The sequence below is a fragment of the Mugil cephalus genome, chromosome 4 (assembly GCF_022458985.1).
Source record: "Mugil cephalus isolate CIBA_MC_2020 chromosome 4, CIBA_Mcephalus_1.1, whole genome shotgun sequence".
Classification (NCBI taxonomy): Eukaryota; Metazoa; Chordata; class Actinopteri; order Mugiliformes; family Mugilidae; genus Mugil; species Mugil cephalus.
This window is the reverse complement of record NC_061773.1, coordinates 11,481,252-11,502,754: the sequence shown is the minus strand read 5'-3', so window position 1 is coordinate 11,502,754 and position 21,503 is coordinate 11,481,252. Positions and strand designations below refer to the sequence as shown.

Genomic DNA, 21,503 nt, shown 5'->3' with positions numbered 1-21,503 from the left:
ATTCCATTTTACTTATTGAATTCCTCACATTATTTTTTTTCAATAGCTAAAGTTGGTACTAAAATTTAATAAATCTTCATATTTGAATTTTTGACCTGCCTAATATTGTGTACCTGTACCTTGTGCCTCTAAAACTGCTGACTCATGTCAGAATGGACACAGGTCGTCTGGCTTCTAATGAATTTGGAGGTCAGTTCAAAACCTTGTGCTTTTTTTCATGTTTTTTGAGTTATTCCTAAACTGTTTTTGTGTGTGTCTGTGTCAGGCTGCATCCTGCTGAGGATGAGGGTCATTGCTATGGGGTGGGGGTGTCTGGTCTGGTGTAGCTGGGTGATACATGTCTAAGTAACATCCACATGAATACCAGGTCCAAAAGATTCCTGGCAGGACATTGAATTGTCACAAGATGGCCAATGTTATTTACTTCTCCCGTTTTGGCCGATAGGTGCATATTTTGTCCCATTTATGTCTTTATCTACTCTCGTCTCTCTCACATCCTCTTTTTTTCTGTCGCTCCACTGACTGGCCTTAAGCGGATGACGGGTTCTTTCCTTGCTGTCGTCGCCTTGGGTTCTGTAAAGCATCTTGAGAGTTTGTAATGTTACTTACTATATATAAATAAAGTTTGATTGAATATTTGGTTATGGATATGTTTGTCCATCCTTATTTGGTCCATACAGCGAACAGCTTTGCCATGTAGCCACGACTTTCAAAATCAGATCAAACTCCATCCTACACATCTAGTAGACTACTTGATTTCTCTAAAAACTGAATTTTTAAAATAAAAACCAGAGTTATCACTAAAATTGAATTGAACTCATAGAATCAATAGCCTCAAATTCCCAGAAATACAAAGTGCATCCTCCACTCAACATTTGGCACCGATGCTCTCTAAATACACACATCTGATGCAACACTAACGATCACCACTGCTTGACAGATCATATCTGGTGCAATATTTTTTATTTCATGAATATTAAATGTACTTACAGTTTGTATAAAAAAATATAGCACAAGCTCAAGGCAAACAGCCGGCAAGAGAACACCAATACTTAATTAGTCCCGAGGGATATAGGAAAATGATCTGTGAAGGTTTCTCTCTCCAGCAGAGAGGAAAAAAGGAAATAAATTCAAAGAGGGAAGACAAAATGGATGGTAAAAGAAAAGACATTTATGCTTTAACATGGCTGCTGGTAACAACTCCGCAACCATAGGAATACATAAATATATTTGGGATATTTTGACTGAAAACAGCATAATTTGTCGCTCTCTCCAGTCATGAAACGCACCGAATTGCATATAGTACTTCCCTCTGTCACCACCCAAAAAAGAGATAGTGGAAGCACTCAAAGCATATTAGTTATGTTATATAGAAAGAGTAAATTAGTCGCTACATGAAAATGAAAGGGGGGGGGGTTTGGGAGACTGTTTGTCCATCTGAAGCACAGAGGGATCCGACACCCTGTGTGTGTGATGTGTATGTAACAATTTGCGTACGTAACAATTTGAGTCAACTTTCACAGTGTCACTGAAGGCGTTATTTCATAAAAAATAATAATATATGTTTATAAATGAGCGACAGATACACCACTTGATGTCTTTTTAAAATAAAGGCATCCCCTCTTAGTGCTCAACAGAAACTGTAATTTTCTGGAAGGACATACAGTACGTTATGCTGCTTCACACATCTTTGCACGAGCATCAGCTTCTCCCCCAAACAGTTTGTCGTAACCCCAGACAGACTCCGTACTCTAAGCGTTCTGCATCTCCTTGCCGATCTTGTAGCTCAGGATCTTGTTCCAGTCGATCTTGGTGCGGGTGACCGGGAGCTGTCTACGTAAGGCTTTGAATGTGGTGTCTGACATGGTCTGATAGTTCTCAGAAATGGCCACCTGAAAAACAAGCATAACTACATCATGTTCTCTAGGTTCATTAGTTTATATTCTGGAAAAGATCACGACTGTACCTCGTTCAAATAGAATCCGTCTTATTTAATTAGCATTTATTCAGATTTTTCAACTGTTACTTTTCAGTGACTTATGAATCTTATTGCAGAACTGTATTTATAAGTTTAAAAAAAGTACCTGGCAGAGGATATATTGCAACTAGTATGTAAAACTTGCTGCTTTGGGATTTTATTCATATATGGAAGCAGCTCCTACGTACCTGATACTCATTCTCTGCATCCTCAATAATTTTCACCAACTCCTTTGCAGTCTGGCTCTCGTTCTGTCAAAAAACAAAAAACATTTTGGGGTTAATTAAACCAACTAAAGAATCTAAACAGACGTTCTACTTTTATTTTAAAAATACCTACAAAGACAGCAAAGACAGAATACTTACAGACACAGTCAGTGACTCCTGGATTTCTTTATGGCTGACCAGCTGCACATTTCCATCCTCGTAGTAATGTACCTGACATAAATTAAGAGTTGAATGATACAAAGCAAAACTGACTCAATAGCTAAGGTTCTGAATAAATAATCATACAACACACCTGTATTTTCAAAACCCCAACCACCTGCGCCGTAGACTGCGAGACACTGAACTTCCATTCAGACCGGCAGCGACCGTTCCTGGAAGCAGTAAATTGCGTGAACGTGTGAAACGGTGTTGGGTGAATCTGATTAGGAGATTCAAAAGAATGAGCATTATTGTATCATCTTACCAGAAGTTCTTGGGCTCAAACTGATGACCCTCGATACAAGCGATGATGGTCTGCTGGCCATCGATCGTCTTCCCATAAACCTGAGGCAAATGAAACAGGATGAGCTGATGACTCATTGTATTTCATTCTGAACCTGGCAGCGAGAGAGCGAAGTGAGAGAGGGATCTTACCGTGCAGACTCCACTGGGGTAGTGCTCCTTGACGTAGGCTCTCAGAGCAGAATCACAGGCATCTCTCCATGACTTCAGGGCCGCCTCGCCCTCGTGGGGCCGGGGGTCACTGGCCTCTTTCCTCAGGTGGTCAAACTTGAAGGAGATCTTGTTGTGAGGGTCAAAGAAGCGGCCATTACCCAGATCTCCATGCTCCGTTATCAGGACCTTCAGACAATGCAGACAAACCTGCTGTTATTCAGCTATAATAATAATTTAGAATTATGATTAATTATTTTACATTCAATCCGTAAATAAATATGTTTAAAAAAACATAAGCTTGCCTGATCTTCATATCCATCGATCTTAGCACGGGTAAACTGATCCATGTTGTACTGGGCGAAGGCACTGCATGAAATAAGAAAAGAACCACAAGCATGACAATCTACTGCGTAACGACATTTTAAAATCCTGGAGAAAGAAAGAAAAACTTACTGAGCCGCCCCCTCTCTGAGAAGATTATCATTGTTGAGCAGTATTCGCACATCTGAAAACGGCACAAGATGAGAATTTTTATTGTTTTTCTACACACACTATTTGCATGTGGTACCAAACATGTAATTCACAAAAAAAAAGAAGGTTTACCATTGAAAACCTCATTGAACTCTCCAGGGGGAGCGTGCATCACAAAATTAGCAGCGATGCGGATCTAGAGACAAAAAGTAAAAACAAACGAACAAAAACATCTTCTCATTAAACCTAAAAATAGTGAGACGAATCACTTGATCATATTATACAGAGATAATAAAGGGTTTGGTTCCCTTCCAAGAAGTTTCGGTGGAGAAAAATTAAAACAGTCTGCTCCATGAAATATGCTGCACGTAGTTTAAGATGTAGCAGGTGATGTCTGTGAGGAGTATAAAAAGATAAACCTGCAAATAGCCACTAGAGTGAAGCAGAGAGACGTGAGCTAACTTTCTTGGCTGAAGGCTTGTTAGCTCTATTCTGGCCACTCCGTAGATGGCAGGCAATATGTATCACCCAAGGGCTTTTCTTAGCAGGCGGTATGCATGTGCACGCATGTGGTGTCGAAGCTGCAGAGGCACTACTGCTCTCTCTCACAAGTTAAGACTCAGCAAGGACCATGAGGTAATTTTTTTTTTTTTTTATTTAAGGCGTAAACTCACTTACCAAAATGTTCCGTTCACAGGTGATTAAATAGCCCTACATTAAATCATTCAACGCTGTTACAATATTCAGGACGGGACTGAAACGGGCCGAGAAAGGTGGTGATTCAACTGTGGGATCGTTTAGGAGGAGGACGTAGTTTGCGATGCCGACTGGCTCACATGAGTTGGTCAAAATAATATGTGTCAATACAGCATAATAGTACAATAGTGCAATAGTACGACAAACCACGGACTGCAAAATGAAAACACAGTCACTTTAAAACAAACGAATAAGACCAGCGCATTGATTATCCCCAAATGAACTGACAACCGAGTGTACATGTATATTAAGCAGCACGTAGATGATACAACAATTCACTGTGCCATGACAATCGCTGCCGAACCAGCCCTGCATCCCAATGTCACTGCCACGCTTACGTGTACCGGTGATGCTGTCTGTCTGTCTGTCTGTCTGTCAGACAGGGGTTATTAAAGCCTTGGGGGCTGCAGCTGCCTCTGACCCACTAAAGGGGATGTCCTGCTGAAAGGGCAGAAGGACATTACAGTGGGTAACCCAGATAAACTGCGGTCCATTCAGAGAGCAGCTAGACGCAGCCTCTCCAACGTGTCACTTAAAAGCAGGCTTGCATCTGAAAAAAATATTTAAGTAGTTAAAAGGGCGGTTTGCATTCGTTTTAAATGTGGGTTTTTACAGGGAGGTGTAAGCTCCTGTCCACAGCTCCAGCTCTAGGAATGCAAAGTGTTATCTCCCAACATGTTGTAGCATGATGCAGGCAGAAGCCCCATCTAGTGCGAGGCCCAGCAGCACCGCAGGAAGGGAGACACCATCTGCCATGTCTGGCCGGTGTGAAAAGTTACAGAAATTACAGAGCTCGAAGCTAAATGACTGCACACGCTGGAGTGCGCGCGTCCAGCCTGAACTCCTGGTGTTATCAGGGGCAGTTTGTGAAGCGACATTAAATGAGGTGAAATGGGTGTGGGTGGTCTGTCGTTATCCTTACTGTAAATGCAGGAAGTAGCTCGACTTCCCTCGGTTTAGCGTTAGCCAACCATTACAAAATGCCCTGAACGCACAGTCATGCTAAATTCCCGCAGGTAGCAATTAACACAAGAGAGTCGCAGACGTACAACTCGCATTTTGCGTTTGTGAAAAAAGAGAAAAAAATGCGATGCTCAGCTGTGAGTTGTCAAATACAACACTGCCTCGGTTGAGCTGCCTCCGACAAGAGACACGTTAAACGGCCCCTGACAAGATTTATGCAACATTAACGGGGTTTAACAGAGCCCCGATATAGTCCGAGGCAAATGTTAAAGGTAACAAAGCAATTATGAGATCAAATTTGCATGATAATACCTTGTCTTCCTCGCTGAACTCCTCGAAATCTGCCATCTTGGCTCAATGAACTGCTAACAAAAGCGACGGTGAATGGATGTTGCCAGGTTTGTGTGACTCCTCCTCCCAACACAACCAGAGCCCCAATCCGGAAAATAAAATAAACTCTTGTGTCACAGTCGGTTGTTTCCTCCTCCACCCAGTCGGAATGAGGAAATTGGACGTATTAAAGTATTTGGGGCACAACATATAGCACCTGTGGAAAAACACCAACTCTCACCAACAGCTCATTTCATTATATCAAGGTTATTATAATAACAAAACAAAAAAAAAAAACCTGACAGACTATGAGAGTGATTGAAAAATACAGAAACATGGGCCAAAAGTGGGGCAAACAACATCCTCTCCGGGGTATCAATAGTGTCTTTTTCATCTTTAATCAAATGATGTGAACAGAGAAACATCCAAATAATAGTGAGACGACGTTGACGGCAAATAAATTGTGGGCCACCCTCACATGGGACCGTGAAAGCGCACAGAATCTGCCATTGTTAAGATGTAGAGATGTTGCACACTGTGTCTATGGACTGTTTACAAGCCACCGTTGACAGAAAAAGTTCTTGTTTTCCACCAGAGCTACTTGGATCATCCTCTGCCATGGCACAGAATTTGTACAGTGGAGGACTGGGTCGGTCCCGGGTGGTGAAGACAGCAGCGATCGTGGGAGCTGAGCTCCACGGACTTGGACTCTGTTAATGCTGAGTGCCTGAGGAGAGCATGGTCCATCAATATGGACAAAAGCCACCGTGGACATTCACTGTTTGTCACGTTGCCATCAGGGAAGAGATACTGCACCTTCAGCACCTTAGAAACAGCTTTCTCCCTAGAGCTGTGGCCTCCTTCACCCCCTCCCAATTTTATTTCATAAGCTGACACTAGCCTTTTTTTTACACTTTTAATATTTAAGCCACTTTTTTTATATATATATATATATGCCCACTTTATTGCTATTTCAAGATAAATGTTGTGTGTAGACATATGTGTTTTGAGTGGCAACATAATTCAGTTGTAGAAATACAATGACAAATAAACGTCCTTATCCTTATCCCTTCCTATCCTCTTTCTGAAAATTCATTTGATAGACTCTAACAATGTGATGTTGTTTAAAATGATTTATTAATAATAATTATAATCTATGTCAAGTAAATCCTATTTAACATGTGAGAACCATAGGCAGTATGATGACAACACAGTCTGTGGTGGCAACCATGAACATTTTTGCATAACCGCAGCTAAAAACAAGTTGAGTGGTGAACACATTAAATGTCAGAAATAAACTAGCGTTTATATTATTCTATTTTATTCTCCCTGTTGTTGATAGTCTGGTGCGGTAGGTGGCGCTGTGCGCCCCTGCGAGGAGCCACTGAACGGAAAAAGAAGAAGAAGAAGAGCGGACACACTTGGGTTTTGCGCTAAAGCTTCCGTTTGTTTGTGCTCTTCTGCGGATGAAAACGGTGATAAAATACACTTTGAAGGTAATTAAAATGTTGCCCAGTCACACCACATATAGCAACATATACATTTTATCGTGTAAACCAATATATTTGGCAACGTAACTGCGAAATTGTGCGTTTGTTTTTCCCCTCCTTGCCGCTAATGGTTAACAGCTAGCATTAGCCTAGATACGTGTAGCGACCCCCACGGTCGTGTAATCATTAACACATCGGGAAATGGCATGGTTAAAATGCAGCCAGCGCATGTTTACGAGAATGCCATCTTAATATAATTCAATTGTGATCGGTTCATCGACGATAAGGAGCGCCATTTGCAACGCCAAAGCTAATTTGAATCCATGTTGAAAGCGACCATTTTTTTCATTTGGCAATCAGTACGTAAAGCCCCCACATGCAGACTTGAAGTAACTTAACATGTGTTTGTCCCTTGTTTCAGACGATTGGCCTTTCTAAATTATGCGGACACCGAATCCAGGACACCCAGGTTCAAGTTAAGGTATGTAAGGTGCTGCTCCTTGAAAAGCAGTTCATAAATTACCTCTGTTCTGGATGTAATGTGCCTCTCTGTTATTAGTGTGTGCTGTGTAGGGCTGGGAACAGAAAACCTCTCAGAGAAAATCAAGTTGACTCCAATGACTCATGTTGATTTTGGCATTTTGAAAGTGAAAATAAACCCGTGATTTCATTTCAAATGATGCGATTTCCTTCAAGATGTCTGCAGCATTTTAAGAGAAGAGGAGCGTCTGAGCAGAAAGCGAAATCTGCCTGTGATTTCATTTCACTGTCTCCAGAGCAGCTTATTACACCTGACACTGTGCCATTGAATTTACATTTACACAACAACCGGGTATAACGTTGGAATTTAATGTCGTGGATTTATTTATTTATTTGTTTTTTTTTTGCGCCTTCAGCTTTAATACAGAAAAATGCGTGTGCTCATTAACTTACAAAACACATTTATTCAGAATACCAGCGATTGAAGCAGCTTTGTTTTCTTGTTATACAGACATTAGAGCTACTCCTGGCACCACAGGATTTTCTTCTTTTTCAAACATTTCCTCTGGATGTGATCAACTGGTTCTGTTTCTTCATTTCTTTAAAAAAAAACGCGTTTCTTGTCATTGGACATTTTACATACCGTCTACCAGAAAGTGGGCGCGCAAACTCAAGTAACATGCTTCTATATACGAAGCCACTGAGAAATCTATCTAGATGTATTTAGCATATAATGACTAATTCATATATAGGCGTAAACACTACCTTTCTGCCATATAGCCTACTGGTTGTTTTGTTTTCGCTATGTAATATAATAGACATATAATATGTGCCAAGTGAGACAGTTTTCCACCTGTCGAAATGTTTTAGAGTATTAAAATGTTTCCCGGAATTTATTTCTGTGAGTATCCGAGGAGAACCTGTAGTTTCCACAATAGCTACCCGACTGCAAAAGTGTGCATTTTAGTCACACCAGACGTTAGGACGGTTCATGTGCGGTACTAATACGAAATACCGACTGTGAAGCAAATGCACATCGTCATTTTAAAAACAATCTGCTGTGGAAAAGAGCACAACTAAAACAAAGGACGCGTCACAGAATTCGTGTGTAAAATTGTCGACGAGAATCCGTGATTTAAGCAGCACTTTTTATTTCACATACGATGCATGTGGAAAATCAACGTTTGCTTTGTCTGATCTCTGTGATTTTGGTTTGCAAATTTTGCTCCACTAAAACTCTTTTCTCCTTCCAAGGAGTTTGATGTCTTAACTTACTGACATGTTGCAGGGTTGTGGACAATTTAAAGGCGCTTAATAGCAAACAAACCAAACCCGTTCGGGCATTTGAGACGCACGAAGAAAGAAACTGGTTAACCGTGGGATCGAGTCATGTCTCGCAGAAGAAGCCGCAGCTCATCACCAGGGCGTTATACGCGCTCCTGCAGCAGTAATGACCCTAAAGATTTGGAAAGAAGAATTTTTGTTGGGAATTTGCCGACCTCCGACATGGAAAAGAAGGATTTGGAAGACCTGTTCAGCCCATACGGGAAGATAGTCGGTCAGTAAACGCAACATACGCGATATGCCAGTTTTACTTCATGACACGTTGATTCAAGATGGTTGTCCCTGAATGTCACAGCTGTTGACATATAAAAAGTATTTAAAATGTTTAACATTAGCTTAGCTAAGCCTTTTCATGAAATTCATGAATGTTACATCTTATAGGTTTTTATGAGTGGGTGTCCGAAATGTTCTGAAAAAGTTTGTGCCACTTAAAATATTCCTTTTCCAGGCGTATCCATGTTTCGTGGATTTGGATTTGTACAATTTGAACGCATTGAGGAAGCCGAAGCTGCAAAGGCGGCCCAAAAGGGTCGAATATATAAAGGTTATAAAATAGGTAAGCCTTGATTGCAGAAGGTGTGATTGTATGGCTAAAAACGATGCGTGTTGAGCGAACAATAAAACAAAGTTAATTTAAGATTAAGGGCAAATTTCTTTTAGAACCTTTGCATGCAGGATGAATGCTCTCGTCTGTTTTTCTTAATTTGATCATTAAAAATGGCAGCAAAGACACACAAGTAAATATGCTTTTTTAATTACAAGTATAATGGAGGCGGACCCTATTCTAGCCAACAGCTGAACCTTGTGAGGATTGTACGATTATGAACAAACAACGCAAATAAACGAATGACACAAATTCGGGAAAATCTCAGAAATTGCTTGTTTTATTTCCAACACTTCTTTGGAATTTCCTTCTACGTGGATTCAGATGTGTCATTTAAGAAGAACTTTGAGAAGAAAAAGTTTCAGAAAACCCAATTTCTGTGTGAATATCTAATTTACACAAGAAAGCGTTGCTACTTTCTAGCAAATTTTGAATGCGAGAAAAGAATTCCTTCATTTTTTTTTTTTGTTTTAAATTTCATTTTTAATTTATTTATTTTTTCGAGCTAAACTCCATTCAACAGATCTGGCAACTCAATTTGCTGCATTTTGATCTTTCGGGCCGCTATGGATTTTCAGATTTGGATCCTCCCGTTTCATTTGGATCGTGAAAGTGTTGATGCGGCTGCTCGATTTTGCGTGATCAACATCATGAGCTGATCTACATGTCACTGTTATGTTCAACGTTTGGATTGATTTATTTTCAGATGTAAATATGGCAGTGGAGCGACGGCAACCTAAACCTCAATCCCAGCAGAGCCCTCCACGAAGGTAAAGTAACGCGAAATGGGTGTGAAGAAGTACCATCGCCTCTGAGGTGTCGGTAACAAAAAAAAAAAAAAAGGCGTGTTTAACCTTTTCCTCACCTGTAATTTCCACCAGTGGTGACGTCCTGTTGATGGAAGCTGCTGCACCATTAGATGGATTTGTGATGGTTTATTGATAGTAACGCATTTTAAATAAGAAAATAAATAAAGGAAAAGAGGCATGGATGTAATTTAAAGTGTCGTCTCAAAAGCTTCTTTTTTTGTTCTTTCAAATTTCTTCTTTTAGCTAAAATTTGCTTTTTCCAACGGAAATAAATGTCACGCTAACCACACACTACTTCATATCCAGGTAACCACATTCTTTAAATTAGTGAAATTTCATCTAAACAGGCTCTGGAACTTTTTGTTAAATGTATATTTAGATTTTTCCTTGAGTCTTAATAACCACGTTGAATGAAACTCCTTTTTCAAGGCGCCTTCGGGACTCAACTTATTTTCATTTACCATTTCCTGCCTTTCTTTGCCTATCGATTCATTTCTTAACACGCTACAACCAACAGCTCAGTTGGTAGAACACTGAAAAACCGTCGCTTTACCCGCGTGCGTGAACACGATCCTCAGAAACTTTGCTCCATGCGCTTTGAGTGCTCAAATCTCCTATTTTTGTTTTACAGCACAAAACCGATGCCGGCATTTTCTGACAAACTGAAGGTTTAGCAGTGAAATCTCTGTCCTCTGGTGCTTTAAAAAGATCACGTGACCACTTTGACACAATGTTCACCCACAGCTAAAAACATCCCATCACTAAGAACACTATTTCTCGGGGTGGAGCGTGCACGCGATGTGTATGAAGCTTGTTTTCCACAATGTAGCTGCCTTTTATTTTGATGGCGATGCGCGGTTTTGCCACGGAGGGGAATTTCTTTTCGAGATTGCTTTTGCGGCCCCTCTCACCCATCTCAACAATTGGTGTGTTGGTGTAGTATGCAGGTACAACAGGAAACAGAAATGATGGGACGCTATTACAACACTGAAAAAAACAAACAAAGTGCAAACACAAAGGAAAGCGAAACATTATGGAAGGTAATGTATTTCAAAGGAGCAAGACAATTCTGTTTGTGGAACTTTTTCACCCTGAAACTCTTTTTGGACCCATTTGAGTTCGGTTCGTAAATATGTGACATGAATATCCTTCCAAACACTTGTCGGCCGTGATGAAAACAACTTAGTTACAATATAGGAAAAAAATAACATTTATAGTAGAATCTGATTTGAAAAAAAAAAGATGTGGGGAATGGGAATCAGAATCGGCTTTATTGGCCATGTATGTGTTCACATACAAGGAATTTGACTCCGGTCACTTTGCTCAGTGGTACGAGAATGTGGTGTACGGAAAAGGTTTGTCGGCGCATTGAGCTAACTGTTAAAAATACCACATTGTTCCAGTACCAGCCATGACATGGTCTCATTTTAGAGCTGGATCTGTGCTCAGTGAACCTCAGACAGTGAATAGTGATGCACTCGCACATCGTTGGACGTTCTCTTTGCTGAGACTTATCGGGATCACTTCCTGGATTCAAACTACCTTTTCCAACGACAAAGCCGCCGTCCATTTCCGTGCTTTGGTTTGCGAACACATTTTTACTCGAATAAACACAATTTACAAAACCAACTCTAGTCCTGTCCTCAGCAGTTGAGGACAGGACCGTTCGTGGTGTGTCCTAGGAAGCCTGACCTCGTGTCTGTTCTTGCACTAATTGACACGATCTCTCCCAGGGCCCCATACAGCAGCTATGGGGACAGCAAAGAGCCCAGACATCGGTCCCGCTCGCCCGCGTACGGGCGCGACAGTCGTGACGGACGCGACAGCCGGGACGGGCGCGAGTCTCGGGACAGCCGCGACGGGAGGGATTCGGGTCGAGAGTCGAGGCCGAGCGGCCCCTCTCGCGACCCCCCTCGGGATCCCCCCCGAGACCCCGACTACCGGTACCGCAGCTCAACGAGCAGAGAGAAGGACGTCAGGGGTGGACCGCGGGATTCTGCATACAGGTGACTACCACAGAGCCGTTCACATGGGTTCCAGAGTTAATAGGTCGTGAATGTGTCTGAACTGAATGTGAAATGTTTCCACGCAGCAGCAGCAGAGAAGACTATGACCGATACTACCGCAGCGGCAGTGGTGCAGATGACTATTACCGGAGGAAGGACGAGTCCTACAGGGACCCTTATGGAGACCCCTGGAATGGACGTCGTGGGCCAGAGGGTATGTGGACCAAACAGTGAACATGTTCAAACTTTAAAGTTGCCTTGTTTCATAGATAGTCATGATATTTCCTCATCAAGTCACTAGACATAGTTTTACAGTTTCACATCTATGACAGACAAAAGTTTCATTATATTTATTTGAAATTGTAGTGAAACAGTGACAATGATGCTGATTTAAAAATCTCCCCAACCGTAGATGATCGCGCTCGACCAGAAGAGCGCCGGCGAAACGAGCTGTACCGACAGTACTATGAAGAACTGCAGCGGCGCCACGACACGGATCGTCCCGTCGACTGCTCCGTCATCGTCGTGAACAAGGCTCAGAAGTAGGTCCACTCTCTGTTCAGGGAACGGTGATGATCAAAGATCCTGAACGTCACAGTTCATGTTCAACCAGTACGTGGCATGTTTTTATTTCATATGGCTCCTGTGTGTGTGTGCGCGCTTGTGTGTGTGTTGCCTGTCTGCTTGTACTTGTTTAAATAACTACTGTAGGGAGTATGCTGAGACGGTCGGGAGGAAAGTCCGTGATTTAGGAATGGTGGTGGATCTGATCTTCCTCAACACGGAGGTGTCTCTAACTCAGGCGCTGGAGGACGTGGGTCGAGCCCGTACTCCCTTCGCCATCATCATTACCCAGCAGCACCAGGTCCACCGGTCCTGCACCGTCAACATCCTGTTTGGGACGCCACAAGGTGAACAGGACTGGATGAGACATTATTGTTTTTATTATAGTAATTGTTATTTAAGGCGCTAACACCGTGCACTTATGTCTTCAGAGCATAGAAACATGCCGATGCAGGACGCCATGATGCTTGTTGCCCACAACTACGACACCTACAAAGTTGAAAACCGTGAAAAAGAACGCGAGGAGATCGCCAGGAAAGCTGCTAAGATGGCAGACGACGTGTTGCTGAGGGAGCCGGACCGAGAGGCCCATCCCGTTTCTGTCCTCACCAGCATCACCCTGCTCTCTGAAAACAGGTACTAATGCTTTTCTCCAGTTATAACTGCTCCACAGGCACAGGTTGAATGTTGTCATTAGATTCAGCGTTTGTTTGCCACAAAGAAAACTTTCAGCGTTTTTAAAATAATGTTAACAATGTTTGGTTGTGTTTGTTCTGTAGATTTGTAACTCCAGAGGAGCTGGACAGCCTCATCGTGTATCTCAAGGATAAAAGAGCTCGGCTGGTACGAAGCACAGCAGATCCCCTCACAGGTAAACTCTTCTTTATTTTGAAGAGGTCTTATTTATTTGACTGAATGAAGTGATGTATCCTAACTAAAGTCATTCTCCCCACAGCTTCAAGTCACGTTGTAGCTCCTGCACCAGTGCACCATGAAATCCCTCCCTCGGCCTCGGTGCTCCCTCCTTCATCCCACACCGCTCACACCCCCTCACAGCCAAGTCACCTGAGCCTGACGTCGGCTTCTGCTGCCCCAGCGAACCCCAACCACCAGCAGGAGCTCCAGGCCAAGATCCTCAGTCTATTTAACAGTGGCGCCGGGTCGTTAGCGGGCGCCGGGGGCCTTTCCTCCGCCACCACCCAGTCTCACTCCTACACCTCCCTCGGCCAGTCTCCCTCCCAAAACCCGTCCCGCCCGGCCATGCCCGGCACCCCCACAGCTGCACCCCAGGGCTACGGCGCCCCACAGGGCCGCATGCCGATGGCCCCGGCCGTGCAGAGACCCCCCGCCGCTACTTCCGGCATAAATTTCGACAACCCAAGCGTCCAGAAAGCTCTGGACACGCTGATCCAGAGCGGACCGGCTCTCAACCACCTGGTAAGTGCGGGGGCCGCTCAGCAGCAGCAGCCCCCCAGGCCAGCGCCCAGCGTGGGCCAGGTCCCACAGATGTCGATGTATCCCCGACATTACTGAGGGGATGAGGAGGGTGGAGGGGAGCTCCACCTCTCCTCCTGATTAGACACTGCATCCTTTTCTGTGTGTTGTATTTGTAGAGCGTAGGGACGTTTTGTAAAAGCTTTTAACATTTTTTTTTTTTATTATTGTTATTATTTGGATGATTGTTCAAACTTCCCTATAATGCGTTTTTTTTGACTGTTTGCCAGAAGATAGTCTTCTTACGAGTTAACAATGAAGTTCTGTATTACCTCCTGGATCCTGGTGACTCCTTAGTTCTTACCCGACAGTGGTCCGTTCTGTTTTACCGTTTAGGACAGTGTCTTCTACTTTGTAACGCTGTTTCCATTGTCACAACGAGACGGGAATAAAAACTCGACACACAGTTGCTGTAATAAAATGGTATTGGTTTATTGCATTTTGTGCTGACAAATCTATAAAATGGAACGGGTATCGCCAGAAGCCATAGAGATAAGCATTTGAAATGTAAGATAAAACTACTTTTTTTCCTCTTTTTAAATGTACCATGAATCACAATAGAGAATAATACATGTCTTTTTTTTATTTTAGAATATTTAACTTACACTGACACAAAAAATAAACACCTCCACACTAACTGTATTTCATTTATTTACATGTAGCCCCCTCCCACCCGCGCCCACAACCACCCCCGCCCCCCAGCAGTTAACAAGTGTACGCACACATACACACTCCCACAGAACTGAAAGGAACGAACTACAGCTTTACCATAAGACCAGGTACAGTATCAAGGAAAAGTAATGAACCGCTCAGAATGAAAGAACATTTCCATATTTTGCGAAATTTGATACAGGTGTGTCTTTGTGTGTATGCTGTATATATCATCTACATCCATTACAGTTTTCAAGCATCCATACAAAATGTTTCCCACAAGTCCAGTGAGTTAGACACAAGTCGACCGTGATCAGCTTCCTCTGGCAGAGGCACAGGTTCTTAAATCAAACGATAATCATTTTGGGTAAATGATGGGATTAAAGGCGCTCGTGTCTCTGGGGTTAAAGGAGCCACAGGAGGCTAAGTTAGCTTAGCATAAGCACTGGAAACAATTTGTTCAAATTAAAACCTCAATTTTACAATACTTAACATATGAGATCTCATCTAAATAATACAACATTTTTAAGGCGTTCCTCATCAGATAATTTATTATAATTGACTAACACCAAGGTATCGGTCGGCTAAATAGACTTGTTTTTGTTTTAGTAGGAATAAAGAAGATGTGTGTTTATTAGGGGGTTTCTTTAACCTTTTGGGTAGAGGATGGCTACTTGTTTCCACTCTGCGTGCTTGCGAAGTTCTTGACAAGACGAGAAGAAAAAAAGTGAATATTGAGGAACGCACTGAATAAAACCACAGCTGGTGACAGAATAGAGGTACATCTACAGCGTCAGACGCTGCACTTTCAAGCAACTTCCATTAAAATACTTTGGCACGTCCAATGTTCTTTGAAACTAAATGTATATATATTTTTTTTTTTACTTTTAATTAAACTTAACTGCTACAAATTGTAGAAAGGTGAACACCGTGGTCTGCGTCTAACTCACTGGAGCACGCATTTTCACACTCATTTATGTAGTCAACTGAAATATACTTTGGTAATCGTTTCATCTGCAGATAAAATTTGACACAAATGAGAGTCCCAACAGATCTACCATTAAAAAATAGATTCTTGTACTATAATACTCGGATACAATGATTGGCCAGTCCTAAGGAAAGAGAAAATATACTACTAAAAAGGAAAGTCTCTAAACGATAGAAATAAAATACTTGTATACCACAAACACCCATTATATTTTCAATACACCTTGTTCAGGGTAATTGCATGCATGCACTGAGTTACACAACATAACTGGAATGGGGCTCTGCTTGCACTGCATGGATAGCCACTTGAGTTTTGTTCTTTTTTTTTTTCTCCTCGTCTGACTCCCAGAGAGAAATCGACTGAAACGTTAGTGCAGCTGTTGAATCACCTCAGGCACGTCTGTCCGGTGCCTCCGCGAGGAGAAACCGGAGGGTACGATCTTGTTCCAGCTACAGACTGCGCGCCCTCTCTGCAGTGATCTGGGGTTTGTTCTGTATTTCTCTGTTGGTGTCTTATAAGGACAGCCTCCTCAACCCGGTAACAGATGTGTTTCAGAGCCCTTAATATCCATTTAAGGATGGAGACTGAGTAATGATCACCGGCAAGTTTTGTCTCATGCTACAGTTGTGCAGGCGAAAGGATCCGATCGAGATCGTGGATCAGTTTGATGGGAGAGGGGGAGGGGGGTGTGCTGGTTTCTAAGTCGACTATCTCTTGTGGTCAAAGCAGAGCCTGTACCAGGATTGGAAGCGCGAGTTTTATATTCTTTGATCATTTTTCAGAATTATACTGCAATCACATTTAAAATACAGAGCTGGGGTGGATTTTGTGGCTGGGATGGAGGAGACCAGAGGGCAGGTAGGTAGGTAGGGGGTGAGGGGAAGGGGAGGGGGGAGGGACGGGGAGTCTGGGAAGGCTCACCTCACAGATTGAGTGACAAGCACTATAAATTTAACAGTTACTATTATTAGTGTTTTTTTTTAAAAGAAGTTTGGCAAGAGAAACGAAAGAAGACGGTGATGCATGCTTAAAATATCCAAAAAAATGCGCGAATGATGTAAACGAAATCAGCAGGCGGGTTCTCGGAATTATTGCAGTTCACAACTGCAGGGCGACGGGCGTCGATCCTATGTCATAGTCTACAGCTGACTGTAATACACTCTTGAGCCACCAGGGGCCGCTGTGGGATAGAGTCTGCGCAGAGCAGGTGTTGGACCCTCCAGCTCCTGCAGACTGATCCTGTCACAGAGCGCCCCCTCGGTGTTAAAGTGCTTTGCTGTCTCAGCCACATTTGGGTTGAACACTTTAGATCTTTATGGTCCATAAGACCTGGTGACAGACATTTTTATAAAGTAAGTGACTGCTTTACACCTCCAGGTATTCATATAAATAAAAATAATAATAATAAAAAAAAGAAAATTAAAAAAAAAACACAAGAGTGACAAAATAAATAAATGATAGTATTTCTTTTTTAAAGCAATGCGAGAACAATATTGCACATAATCTTACAAAACTCTAAGACTTTGTCCACAGTGATAGAACAGTGTACAACAAAAGACAACACTAGTAGGTTACAGTGTCTCTGACTTAAGTGATAAATATATTTACAAAGGTGAAATGACCATTCCTAAGGCCCATCTATTCACAAACTTAAAATCGCCCAGTACGCAAGATTATTTGAGCAAATATAACAAGTAACAATATAGCGAACTCATACTTTTTCTATTTTGTTTTTTTTTTGTTGTTTTTTTTTGCAAAGACTTGTTTTCAAGGTCTGAGATTACGGCAACGCTCCCGAGTTCTGGCCACCTTCTCCCTCCGCTCTGCACTTTGAACATGTAAGTCATCACTATAGAAACCACTAAAAAAAAAACAAAAAAGAAACAAAAACAAATATTGCCACGGAGTACCATGCAAACAGCAATTATAAAACATTTAGAATTCAATAAATAAACAAATTTCCAATAAACGTCTCCAATAAACATCAGATAATCATTATTTTTTTTCTTCTTCTTGAATCAATTTAAAAGGCTCAGTTGATGCAGGCAATGTTGTAGAGACGATCCCAAAAGTAACCGTGTCCCTCAAAACAAACCCCCAAAGCGTCTTCGAAAAACTAGGAGTGGCTGCTCGTTAAGTGTCGCAGGTGTCAAAGGTAGCTGTGTTTAAAAATTTTGCAAACATTTATCAAATGAACCAGAAATGCTCGGCGTTTTAGACCTTTTGGCAATTACACTACGTGCGCTATAAACTTGTTACCTTAAAATTTGTTCACTTTACTCGAGGGATTTAAGATAACCAAGAGAGGAGGAGGTTTTTTTTTTTTCGTAAAAAGAGAACAAAAGGGTGCAGGATTTGCTCTCGTCTTTTTTTTTGTTTGTTTGTTTTTTGTTTTTGTTTTTTTTTTTTTTAATATTGCATCAAGGTATTCAGTGTAGTTTTCTACTAAAACACAAACCCTGTCCAGAGATCACAGGCCAAATGGATACAGGTACAGCCTTGTCTTGTTAGATCACCACCGCCGCCACCGCTGATATGTATGTCTATACCCTTTTTCACTTTTTCTTTAATTTTAAAGTTTTCATCATCTCTATTTACAGTACAAATAAATCTATAGATACTAGCAGCATTCACAACATATGATCCGACATTCAAGCAACACTAAAAACATTTAATACTGTTTTTTTTTAAATAGTTCTAGAAACTAATTACTTTTGCTTCCCTATATTGTATATACTGTATATATATACGTGTTTATTTATATTTCTACTACAAGTGCAAATGACCAAAAAATAGTTTCTTCAGGAAAAGAAACAGGAATAATTGAACGTAAAGTGACAGCTGTCCTTGGTCAGAGTGAGATGATTCTTATAAGACTTACGAAATCTACATATACAAAATATATGTGTAAAAAAATAAATAACATGAATCACATGAGTCCGGATTTCAGCTATTGCACATTCCTTCCAAAATGCACTTTTCAAACCTAAACATGATTTTGCTCACAAGTCATTCAGTCGGGGACGTGTGTGGCTCAAATCTCAATCAGTCTGGAGGATAGAAAATCTCACTGGAGAGTCTACTGCATAGAGTTCATTCTTGTGGACAAAGCGAGTTTGGCAGCTACAGAAGTCATTGTCCTCTATAAACCCTATAAACAAGTAACTGACACATGTTCAAAATCTCTCCTGGGTGGATACGATTTATTTTTTTTTTTAAATGGAGGGGCTGAACCTGCATTCTTCAATCGTCTATAGGGCGACTTTCCAACTACAGTGTCATCATCATACTAGTTTCATGTAGACACTCGGCGCACTTTGTTCTCTCTGATTTGAATCAATAAAAATTTATTTTTTTCCCCCCTATTTGGAAAGTATGTCGATATGGCACAGTTAATGTATCTAAATTTGGCAAAACAACAATGATATAGCTTTGAGTGACAATCAGTATGATAGACAACTATTTTATCATTATGTGTAACTTCTGTCTATAAACATAAATACATATTTGTTCTCTAGATGAAAAAATAACATTTAGTAATATTATTATACTTTTTTTTTTTAAATATTTTAATGAACTTGATGAAATCATCAAAATTTCACTCGTTTGCACAGTGGTGGACAGTGCAGGTGCAGTGCTTTGTTGAGGTTACAATGACGGTTACCATAGTGACAGGAGCCTATGCCATCCAATAAATAAATCCAATAAATAAATAAATCAACCATGTGTAGTTGTTTTAAAAACAGCATTTTTGAGCTGTCCCTCCGAGCGAAGGAACGTTTTCTCTCCACTAGAAGCTTTTTAGTATGTCACAAAAATACTACACTCATACTGAACAACGCGTCAGAGCTTGTACATTATTTACAGTGATCCACACGAGGGTTTGAGGGGTGCTGGCGATGATAATCTCCTCCGGAGTGGGGGGTAGGGGGGTGGGGGCGCTGTACTGTCACCCCGCTCCGCTGACATACCAGCCTTCAGCTAGTAAACGCACTATTCACAGTTTAATTACGTGTCAACCTCTACGAACTAAGCTATCCTCGTACTTTTTATTTATTTTATTTTTTTGGCACTAACAGTGGCCACAGGGTTAAACAGCCACTAAGAAATGAGTTGAAAGGAAGGTAGGTAGGTAGGCGGGAAACCAAGTGGAGTAGAAACACACACACACACAGCTGTAAGGATGTCATGTGATGTGGTGACCAGGTTAAAGATAATACTGCCGGGTGGATCCACGCGCCCCTTTTCAGTCTTCTTCGACTATCGATGTGAGTTTCACAGTCCATACTTAACTACTACATTGTACTCCTTCCTCCAGCTGGTGGTCCTGATCGTGGGTAGCAGTGTCTTTTTGCCTTACAGGCTGGAACGCTGTGGGAGGTGTCCGATCACCACGAGGGAACTTAACAGACAATCCTACGTTGAGCTCATTTCAGCTGGCTCTCGTTCTTTTCGAGCAGAAGCCGCGTCTATGCCACACTTGTGTTCGAGAAAAAAAATAAAAATAAAAACAATTAAAGCAAAGACACACACATGCATGCATGTGGACTCACACCTCAGCAAACGACCCGCGCCCACCGCCACCGCCACCTCCCGACCGAGTTACTACAGTAGATAACAGACGAGCAACGAAGAAAAAAAAAGTTTCCTTAAGAACAAATCTAGATAGCTTCTAATTTAGTCTAGAGCCTACAATAGTCATAGGAGCTTATTGGACTAGAGTGGAAGGATTCGTAGCTGAATGTGTGACACTGCTCATCGGTCTGCTGGGGATGGAGCTGAGGGTGAGGTGCTAAGCTGAGCCGGGGTCATTGTTGGAGTGTGAGAGGACTATCTCATAGAAATAAACGGTAAGGACGACATGATAATGGAGCAGCATTGATGAGGTGGCGGGAGTACAGCGGACACAGGAACGGGGCTGAGGGAGGAGTGGTGATGGGGGGGAGGGGAGGGGAGGGGGCTGCTCTTTCAGGAGTAGATGGTGATAACCTCGCGGCCGCCTCCGCGGACCAGGAGGACCCGGTTGAGGCCCTCAGTGAGAACCTCGAGGAACTCCATGTCTGGGAGCGGAAGGTTAAAGAAACTGGAGGAAGAGAGTGCAGCGCGAGCAGTTCAGAAAGTTCACACACGCAATAACAACCCATAAGGAGGAAGTAGGTGGATGATTTTAAAAATATTAGCAAATACTGAGAATCAAAAGCTGAAATATTCCCATTTAAAAGGCACACACTGCAAAACAAACCTACTGATGTCCTGCTGATGGGTGGATCTCAGGTCACCTCACTCTGAGACTACTTCAAGGACCTTTCTGTATTTAGTGGCATCCACCCGTATAGCATGATGCTGCCACCACCATGTCTCGTAGTAGTATCCAGCTAGACATAGTGCTTCAAGTTCCACCCATGGAGTTAAATTTTTTTTTTTTTTGATTTTGATTTTGATAATTATTTTTTAGGAAGATCTGTCCCCTCACCACCTGGACTGTCCCTTAATTTCTTTCATTCTCCCACACTTTTAAAATCAGTCCATTCACAATTACTAGGTCACTACTTCTATCCAATTAACTATTTGCCCGCCTTCTTCCTGCCAACTTCTTCTTCTTCTCCACCACCGCCAGTGTCTAGACTCTTTATCTGTCTGCATCGTCTTCAGTATCTGCTCCACCATGAAGGCCTGACTGATGAGGAGCTGCTC

The 21,503-nt window shown here is 42.0% G+C and overlaps 3 protein-coding genes across 9 annotated transcripts in view; 1 reads left to right on the top strand and 2 right to left on the bottom strand.

Annotated features, from left to right (window-relative positions):
- Positions 1-946: 946 nt before the first annotated feature.
- capza1a (capping actin protein of muscle Z-line subunit alpha 1a) lies at positions 947-5,503 on the bottom strand. The gene is made up of 10 exons (XM_047582617.1): positions 5,362-5,503; positions 3,463-3,526; positions 3,313-3,364; positions 3,162-3,225; positions 2,839-3,045; positions 2,669-2,748; positions 2,498-2,576; positions 2,344-2,415; positions 2,167-2,229; positions 947-1,892 (listed from the first exon to the last, which is right to left on the bottom strand). Exons 1-10 carry the CDS (start codon positions 5,395-5,397, stop codon positions 1,752-1,754), a joined length of 858 nt encoding a protein of 285 aa, XP_047438573.1. The 5' UTR covers positions 5,398-5,503; the 3' UTR covers positions 947-1,751.
- A 1,217-nt stretch (positions 5,504-6,720) lies between these two features.
- Positions 6,721-14,591, top strand: ncoa5 (nuclear receptor coactivator 5). Of its 5 annotated transcripts, none has more exons than XM_047582611.1 (12): positions 6,721-6,875; positions 7,291-7,350; positions 8,638-8,907; positions 9,142-9,249; positions 10,004-10,067; positions 11,840-12,112; positions 12,202-12,326; positions 12,525-12,654; positions 12,788-13,023; positions 13,108-13,312; positions 13,456-13,547; positions 13,632-14,591. In XM_047582611.1, the coding sequence occupies exons 3-12, from the start codon at positions 8,739-8,741 to the stop codon at positions 14,207-14,209; spliced, it is 1,980 nt and encodes a 659-aa protein (XP_047438567.1). In that variant the 5' UTR covers positions 6,721-6,875; positions 7,291-7,350; positions 8,638-8,738; the 3' UTR covers positions 14,210-14,591. The 5 variants fall into 5 exon arrangements, with proteins under 5 accessions (XP_047438567.1, XP_047438566.1, XP_047438569.1 ...); XM_047582610.1 differs by having other exon boundaries at positions 12,199-12,326; XM_047582613.1 differs by having other exon boundaries at positions 6,722-6,875; positions 12,199-12,326; positions 12,824-13,023.
- slc12a5a (solute carrier family 12 member 5a) overlaps positions 14,582-21,503 on the bottom strand; it is a 137,774-nt gene continuing 130,852 nt past the window's right edge. For all 3 annotated transcript variants that reach the window (XM_047582607.1, XM_047582608.1, XM_047582609.1), the window contains exon 26: positions 14,582-20,869. In XM_047582607.1, the coding sequence (XP_047438563.1) occupies positions 20,778-20,869 (92 nt within the window). In that variant the 3' untranslated portion in view covers positions 14,582-20,777. The remainder of the gene's footprint in view (positions 20,870-21,503) is intronic.